Source organism: Aythya ferina, assembly GCF_964211825.1.
Source record: "Aythya ferina genome assembly, chromosome: 19".
NCBI lineage: Eukaryota > Metazoa > Chordata > Aves > Anseriformes > Anatidae > Aythya > Aythya ferina.
The window spans coordinates 8902041-8910707 of record NC_140309.1 but is presented as its reverse complement, the minus strand read 5'-3'; the positions used below and the strand labels follow the sequence as shown (position 1 = coordinate 8910707).

The window sequence follows — 8667 nt, the reverse complement described above, 5'->3', positions numbered from 1 at the left end:
TTAAGCACAATATGAGTCTGCATTCCTGGTGATGTGGAGATTTCCAGAGAGCAAGACGGGGCTGGTTCTGAGAACTCCTTTGCAAAAGATGACTGAGGTGTGAAGATTGGGTCTGGTGCCTTCTAAGTGAGCTACGGCAAGTCTTCAAAATCAAGCGTAGTGGCAGCTTGAAAAAAACTAGGAACGCTAGCTTGCCATTTCATGTGGTCATACTGCGTCCCGGAGGTAAAGCTGTCCAAAGTAAAACAAATCAAAACAACATTGCTTTCCCTGTGACATTGCCACAAGGATGGACCAGGCCAGCATTAAAAATTCAGGGCTGAAACATGATATTTAGGTGGGGAAAGGCAAAGTAGTTTGGATTATGTAAATGGGAACTTCCCATAAGGTTTCATCTACACAGCTGGGCACAAATGTACCTGAGAGGCTGGAAGAGATTTAAATGCCGTATCTTTTATTTTCTCGTTTTCTCGTTTATTTTCTTGTTTTCTTTGCTAATTCAACAATTTCCTTTTTCTAATATTGTCACCACCATCATGAGATAAAAAGCAGCTTCTGTGAGAAGTATGCTGGAATTGGAATGTACTGGACATAGCTTTATCTGTTTCCCAAGTGAATTACATATATTCTGAGGCACTTCAGACATGTTTGTAACAAACCAGATCCCAGCATCTCTGAAAGCTCATAGATTGGATATGGGCTGCAACACAGCATCCGTGGGGCTGAAGTCCTCAGCAGTAAGGCAGACCTCCACAGCCCTCTTTGTTTGTGCAGGCTGGAAAAAGGAATTTTATCCAGGGAGACAGTCTAGAATTCAGGAAGCCCTCCTTTACTTCGTGGTGAATGTTTACAATAAATGTCACCATGAGCTTCGTTGCTTGGCATTCCAGTTCTGACAGAAAGTCATTATTTTTGCCCTTTTTCCCCATAACTCAGCCCTACCTGAAGTTCCAAAACAAGCTTCCTTTTCCCTCCCTGTGTCACTAGCCAGATGGTGACGTTTGATCTGCAAGACGCGGCTTCCTTTCAAAAGATCAGCAACTGCTAAGTCGTCTCTGTTGTGGAAAAAGAATAGCGACAGGTCTGGTCGCTGGCATGCCAGTAGTGTTCATCTCACGTTTGTATCATTTGTTTCACAGATGAGCAGAGGAATGCATCTTTCCAGCACTATGCACAAACTTAGCATCACCTCTAACATCCTGTCACTACCTACCAGGTGGAGGGTACTTTGCAAGCTGTCACTCATTTTGCCTCCTAACTTACTGGTGATGTACATTTATACTTATTCCAGTCATGAGGCCTTGTTTCCACTCTGACTACTTCTTTCTTAATCCTCTAGTCATTTAAGAGCTCCTACTGCAGAAACATGCTGGCGTCTCCTGTATCCTTCCTTGCCTTTGCAGTAGGATGGTTTCCTACTGTGTCGTCAATATGGTTTGTTTCAGAAACTGACACTCCTTTATCCCCAAGACAATCTTCTGAAAGGCATCCAAATGCATCTGTTACTGAAAAAAAAATGGAAATTGATGTATTTATGAAAAGAAAATTCTGACAAAATTTTCTCTGCTACCAGTGTAGGAGAAACAATGAACCACGAGGACCTTTTAAAACCTCTCCTGGGAGTCCTGCTTCCCAGCAGTCTGCGGAAGAATCGGCTTTGCATGTAGACATTTGAACCATTACGGCAAACATCAGAAACAGAAAAAGATTTATTAGAAATATTACACAGATTTTTGCATCATACATTTTAATAATGTTAATCTTTAAATATTAGCATGTCCAAATTTGGCAATGCCTAGTATATACATTCTAATGTGCTCTTTGTATAAATTAGATTACGATGTAACATCTGTATCCAATAGAGAAAGCTAAAAGAACTTGACAGTTTAGAGATGGTTATCCTATATGACAAACTCGAGCCTGGACCAATAATCAATAAAAACATTGTGTCCAGCCCTGCCCCACGGATCTTGGTACACGTGCAAGTTAAAAATGTAGAGACCGTCAGTTGTGAAAAATGTTAACTGTGGTTAAGTTATAAGCTTGATTCTACACCACATTGGTGGGTGAGTCTAAATGGCACTGGAGTTGATAAAAAACATCTAGTCTAGCAGAAGTTATTGCTGGGTTTAAAAATATGTCTTAATGCTCAGTGCCCTGAGTCTTTTTAGGCAAAAGCCCTCTTCTGATAGGAAAATGCATAACCTCATCCCATACAGACTCTGCATCTGATCAGATACCCAAGGCACAGCTTTGCAAGCAGCTGGCCCCGTCAGATACTTCCTGCTGGAAGACCTGGTACCCTAAGCAGAGGAAGATGAGGGAGGTACAAACAACCTACAACCGGATGAGCCAACGCTCTCGTTTTCATTGCCAAGGAAGTGAGACAGAAAAGTCAGCAAAGCCAAAAGTGAGATTTTGAAGAGCTGCAGGTCAGGAATCACACGGGGCAGATGCAATCATTCTGCCAGCGTGCACCTATTTGGTTTGGACAGAAAACTTGCACGTACTGTTTGCACATATAAAACAAGAACAATCACACAGAAAACCTGAAAAAAAATAATAATTATGAAAACCTGCCAAAACTCAAGGAAGAGAATGTGCTTCACAGAGAAGAAACTGGAGAATCTGCATAAGTCAGAAATCAGTCTGCTTCGTACGGCTGCCTTGCTGCAGCACAGGAGAAACGGGGAAGTCTTTGGTTCCTGTGCATTTTCTTGAATATCACAGGCACAGGAGGGCAAACCTGGTAAAGGCAGCAAGCTGTGTGCTCTCTTCCCTTCTCATCTTCCACACTCCATCCCAGGCTGCCCTCTTAGGAGAAACGCCACTTGAGGTGACAATCGGTAAGGACTCTCAAGCTGAAACCCTTTAGACATCCGCATCCGTTGCTGTCCACAAAGGCACAGGCATATTTCCCATATGTGCCCCCTCTCCTCACACACTGGACTTTCACTCCATTCAGTTTCACTGCGTACTTTCAGGAACAGCTCATCAGCCTTTCTAGAAAACCTTCTCAGAGAGCTGACTCTGGGCTCGCTTCTCAACTCCCCTGTACCTTCCCAAGCCACGAAATACTTCACACCTTCCATGAACCAACAGAAATTCTGGGAGTCAGATCATACTCTTTTCATACTTCTGATTTCCTTCCCTCTCTAGCAGCTCTAGTACAGCAGCTACACGATGCAATACCCCTCCTTGGAACTTCACTGAAATCCTCATCTTAAACATTCTTCTCACGTGCTCAACCCAAACCAGCTTCATGGTTTCTTGCAGTCTGATGGACTACCCAAGCACATACACACAGGGGTGTGCGGGTGTGTTTTCAAGTCAGGGTGTATTTAGGGAGCACATGGTGAAGAGATTTAATCTGCCTGCATCAGGGAAAGATCCATTACTCCTACAAGGCAAGCTGTCAGTAATGCCACACATCATACTATCCACATATCATCACATATTCCAATCTAGCACATTTTCAGAGGATTCTTAAAACTTCTATGAAGATCATTCCTATACACTGTAGCTTATCTTAATTAACAAGCTCTTTAATATCAAAGTCAGCTAGAACTTCCATTTTGCAGTTCCAGTTGGAGATGTCTAACAAGCGCCTGCAGACACTCGATATTTTCTGAAAACCAGGCTGGTGTGCAGCATCTTGCATGGGACAAATTCTTATTCAAATTTTTAGGCAGCATCAAAAACCAACACTTATTTCTGAAAATCTGGATCTAGAAACGTAACTGTGCGAGATTCAAAGGGAAGGAGAAATATGCAATATAGCAACAGCGAAATGAACAAATAAACACAGTCCTTCATCTCAAAAAATAACCTGGAAGAGCATCTCAACCTCAAATCATCAGCATTTCAAAGTGAGATGCTTTCAGTTTTGAACACTGGAAAGTAACACTGAGCAACTGGTAAAACAGAGTAGCTTTGTTCCTACTGACAGAGAACAACTTGTTCTAACTCCCAGGTAAGTAAGATTATTTTAAAGAATATACCATTAGAATTGGGTAGAATTAGTGTTTGGACTATGCTATTGGGGGTATGAGAAAAGCTGCAAGGAGACGACAGGAACAGTGCTTTGCAAAATTGATTTAAAAATCAAAAGCTGCTAGATCGAGTGGTGGAATGGTTTGCAAAGCTAAAATAAGTCTTGGAGAAACAGATGAGAATAGATGCCAGAGCAGTGCTCGAAGCAAACGCAACTGACATATTAGATAAGGTATGTACACAGTGTACATCTGGACAGGCATCGGGAACACAGGCATTTCCCGCAACAAAGGGTTAAGGTTATATTTCTTTTTTAGATCATGTGGAGCCCTCTGACTTTGAAATGTTTTCCAGGCTCTGGGAATGAAAACAGTTTTTCTCATCTCTCCAAGTGTCCAATCCAAAGCCCACTGAGGAATATGGAATTTTCTGTGTTGACTTCACCACGCTTTGAACTAGAGCCCGTTGGAGAGTTAGGATCTCTGCCAACGGATACCTCAAGGGAAAAGAGCCTGCTGCATCCACAAGGCAAAGGAGCTGTGCAGTGTGGCTCCCTTCCTAAATGAACTCTGCTTAGCAACTATTTTTCTCTTCCCTCTTATCACATAATGGGAAACTTATATTTGAGAACACTTAGAGCAACGCATCCTATGTTCTCTAGGGATGCCAGAGTGTACACCAAAAATTACTGGGGACTTAATTTAATCTAGGAAGCACTCTCTTGCAACAAAATAAATCTGGCCAGCATTTACAACTGCTTTCTCAAAGTATAGGATGACACCAAAGAGTGCAAGAGCACTGTAAGTGCATGCCGTTTTTTTATCACATGGACTCTCAAAAGATTGGAATCAGACCTTCTTGGCGTGGTGGATTAGAATAAATGTCAGACTCAGGAGCAAGGGATGCTTTTCTCCTTCTGTGAAACAGGCATACGTTGTATTCCTCCAGCTTCCTTCCTGTTCAAGGCACTCACTGACCTTGGCTGCTGTCATCTATCCCCTAGTTCTCTGTTTTGCTGTGAGAAAACCAAAGTTTGAAATAGGTTGTTTACTAGTTAAATGGTATAGAACAAAAAAAACATAATACCCTCCCACCAAAGTACTATGGGAAAGCCAGAGGCTGAGATCAGCCACTTGCAAAGCCCTAGAAAACCTGAAACAAATTTCCTCTGCGAAAGCACCTGTTTCTATTTCATTAGCTTTCTGTTCAGGTGCTAAGAGCAGTAAGCACATGCTATTATTTTCTTCTTCAAGATCCCTAGCTGCCTATGATTAACTTCCACAATGCATTCAGTCAGGGTCCCAGGGCTAAACATGCTAACTAAACTCCTTTCTTCTGCGAACATAATCTAAAGCCGCTAGGCAGCCTTCTACAAGATCCTGTACAGCATCCTCTCTAAGACCTGCTCCTAGAACAAATTAAGCAGCCTGCTCGATCTTGCTCCCACTGGAGACACAGAACATTTAACTTCATGGGGTGAAATAAGAGAAATGCTCTAATGTAAATTTAACAGTATCCTTCAGACATTTTACTAACAGTATTATTGAGCTGAAAAGCTCTTCTCTGGCGCCTTGGAGATTTCCATGATGCAGCACGGGGAACACAGTACTACATGGCAGCTTGCAGAGTGAAGTTTCAGCTGTCATTGTTACCAATAAAGCACTGTGTTCCTTTACAGGGTAACACCACTTCTAAGAGTTTAACACAGGAGAGAAGTTACTCCACAAAATATGAACTGAGATGTCACTGTATTGCTCAGAGAGGCATCACCTGATTACTGGCACCTAGTAGAACTAAAGCTAGTAACTTACGCTTGCAATATTCCTATGGTAAGTGTCTGTATGGCCAGCTGGGTAATAAGGCTCTGGCTTCCTTTACCAGTGAAGCTATAGTAATGAAACTGCAGTAACAATGCTATTTTTCTCTGAGATTACTTCGGTTTGATCTGAAATGGAGTCCCAGCACCTAACTTGTTCTTCTAGAGTTCTCTCACTAACTGGTGGTTGAACACAGCGTGGTTTCCAAGTTACAAATGACTGTGGTATTATCCTGCTGGATACGCTACGGCAAGCAACCTAGCAGATTTACTCGGACAGATGTGTGAGAATAACTCAGGTTAAGGTTTTACACACACATGCTTGTCATGATGTCTTATAAAATATATGGAGGAAAAAAACACCACATATTTGGGATGAGTTAAACATATTTTGGCAAGAAGAGCAGTTTTGTGAGCTTTTGTATTAACTTCCCAGCTTTTCTTGAGTGCCAGCACAGTCCACATTGACTTAAAACCATTTCGTGGCAGGTCTCCTGTTGGTAGAGCCTGTTTTGAGGCAAACATTGTTTAGCACACGAAATCCTCTTCAGAAATAACTCAGGCCTCTTTGAAAACATCTTGCAATTTTCATGTGGGAATAAAATCGCAGATGAATTTGGTTTGTATAGATGGACAATGGTTATTTATTTGGTTGTAGTCCCAGATGTAATCAAAATTATGGAAAAGCTTTCTTTCAAACTAAGAGCTTAGGTTGGTTGTGGAAGAGGAGCAAGGGGATTTTTAAAGTGATCGAGTGCATCTGTGGCATTCTTTGTTCTCTTCCCCACTTCTGTCCACCTCTTGCTGTGTGTCTCAGGTCTCAAAGTACTTGTAAATCTGGGCGACGTACTGCATCACGCTCTGCCAGTCTGGCCGGTCTGTGTACATCATTTCACTGAGCTCCTGCATAGGACAAATTGTCGAGATTTAGTCAGGCACCACCACTGCATCACTTGGTCTTCTGAGCAGCTGTGGTTATTGAACACCGCTACTTCCAGACCAGAGCATCTTAAAGCCACATACAGTACAGAGACCCACAGGAGCAATCTACTGGCCTACTGCAATTGTAAAACTCATGCCAAAGAACAAACACGAGTTAAACGACCATATGTAGTGTACATCCTGAAAAGACCTCTTCCATTTGTAATCAAAGATTAATTTTCTATGTAATTTCATTTTATTTAAATTACTGCTTCTTTGCATGTCTTTGGTTTTGTAATTTAGCTCATGAACCCTGTAATATTTCCTCCTTCATATTAATCTTATATTTCTTGCTATACTGTCGATTTCAGCAAATGTTTTTTAAACAGCTTAACAAGAAAATTATCCTTCTGTTTCTTAAAACACTAAAACAAAAGGAAAAAAAAATGATCTAACAGGCAGATATAGGGCTCTGCCCATGAAAACAGGAGTCATCTTCTAGAATAAGCTTCCGAGAGGAAGACATAATCGAAACTGTCATTTCAATACCAGATGATCTCCAGAGGTTACTTCAAATTATATCAATTTTATGATTCTACAAATTTAATCTGCTGGAAGTTCTCAGAACAGTGTGAAGTTTCAGAGATGATGGTGCAGCCTTCCCTAGGACCACATGAACATTTCAGGGCAATTTGACTGACTGGACACGTGACAACAAAGGTTTTGGAATGGTGCAGGCAGCAATTCCTCCCTTGTTTATCATAGGTTACTCACCAGGCTGGGTTTGATGCCTACACTTTCAGCAGCTTGAAATGCTAACAGCAGATTCCTCTTCTGTAAAAATAAAACAAAGGTTCAAAAAGGTTATCAAAGTATGATTCCTGAATCCTATCTTGCATCTGGCTAATCAAGGAGTTTAAATGAGCAGGTGAATTTCAAAACTGAAGAACACTAGATTCTATATTTTCACATAGACAAACAGCTAGATCTAGGTCCTAGGTTAAGAAAAGCTAGGAACATGAGGTGCAATAAATCTTCTGTCCAACTAAAGCTCAGGGTTCTAAGTGTGTTTTGTCATAGTTCACAAATTCTTTTCAGAATGATTTCCTTAAGAAGCTGCCAAACTCAAAATATTTTTTTTTTTCTGTGACTATGGCATTCCCCCACTTTTTTTTTTTTTTTTTTTTTTTTTTTTGTATTAGTGAGGTATACTTACAAAGAACCTCTTTGTCCTTGAACAGCTCATCCACTTTTCCCAAGCTACAGTCCTGCTTTTCACAAATAGGTTCTTGTGAAATGAACTAAACGGGGCAAAAACCCACAACCACTCTGAGCTCGTCTTTATCACGAGTGAGAGGTGCTAACTAATATATGAGGCATTCCTATACATAGCATAACACAGCATTCCCATACACGGCATAATTGATATTGTAATAGATACTAACTGTCTGAAGTAAAACCAGTAAATAGTTTTCACCTGTTTGTGAGGTTCTTAGTAACCTACCTGCATGTACTGACATGGTTTGACTTTTCTGTCCAAGTAGTTCAATAAATGACCTGTCTACCAAGTGAACCAGCACTTGAATTTGTGCTGCCTACCTCAAAAAGAAATGCAAGGCAGATCTAAAATCATCGCAAGATTAAACTTATTAAGTTTGATTGGTAAGCCATTGGTTGTCATACATTGAAACTGAAACCTGACTGAAGAACCTGTAGCATCAATATAGACAGTGAGTCAAGTCTTTCACTACTCCTCTGCCTGTGGTATTTGTTAAAGAGGAAATGAAGCCACCCCCAGAAAGCCATGTTCTTAGGACAGTCAGAGCAGCAGAAAACGTCTGATGCAGCCTTTCAAAAGCGATGTTGTCTTGATATTGATATGCAGCAGTCACTAGACTCAGACTCTCTATTCAACAGTCCCTGCATTTCTCTCTAGA

At 41.1% G+C, this 8667-nt stretch overlaps 1 protein-coding gene across 5 annotated transcripts in view; it reads right to left on the bottom strand.

Annotated features, from left to right (window-relative positions):
• Positions 1-1691: 1691 nt before the first annotated feature.
• The window catches only part of SPECC1 (sperm antigen with calponin homology and coiled-coil domains 1), a 95587-nt gene continuing 88611 nt past the window's right edge, over positions 1692-8667 (bottom strand). For all 5 annotated transcript variants that reach the window (XM_084493310.1, XM_084493305.1, XM_084493312.1 and 2 more), the window contains 2 exons: positions 7505-7564; positions 1692-6712 (listed from right to left, as the gene is read on the bottom strand). In XM_084493310.1, coding sequence (XP_084349436.1) covers positions 6623-6712; positions 7505-7564 — 150 coding nt within the window. In that variant the 3' untranslated portion in view covers positions 1692-6622. The remainder of the gene's footprint in view (positions 6713-7504; positions 7565-8667) is intronic.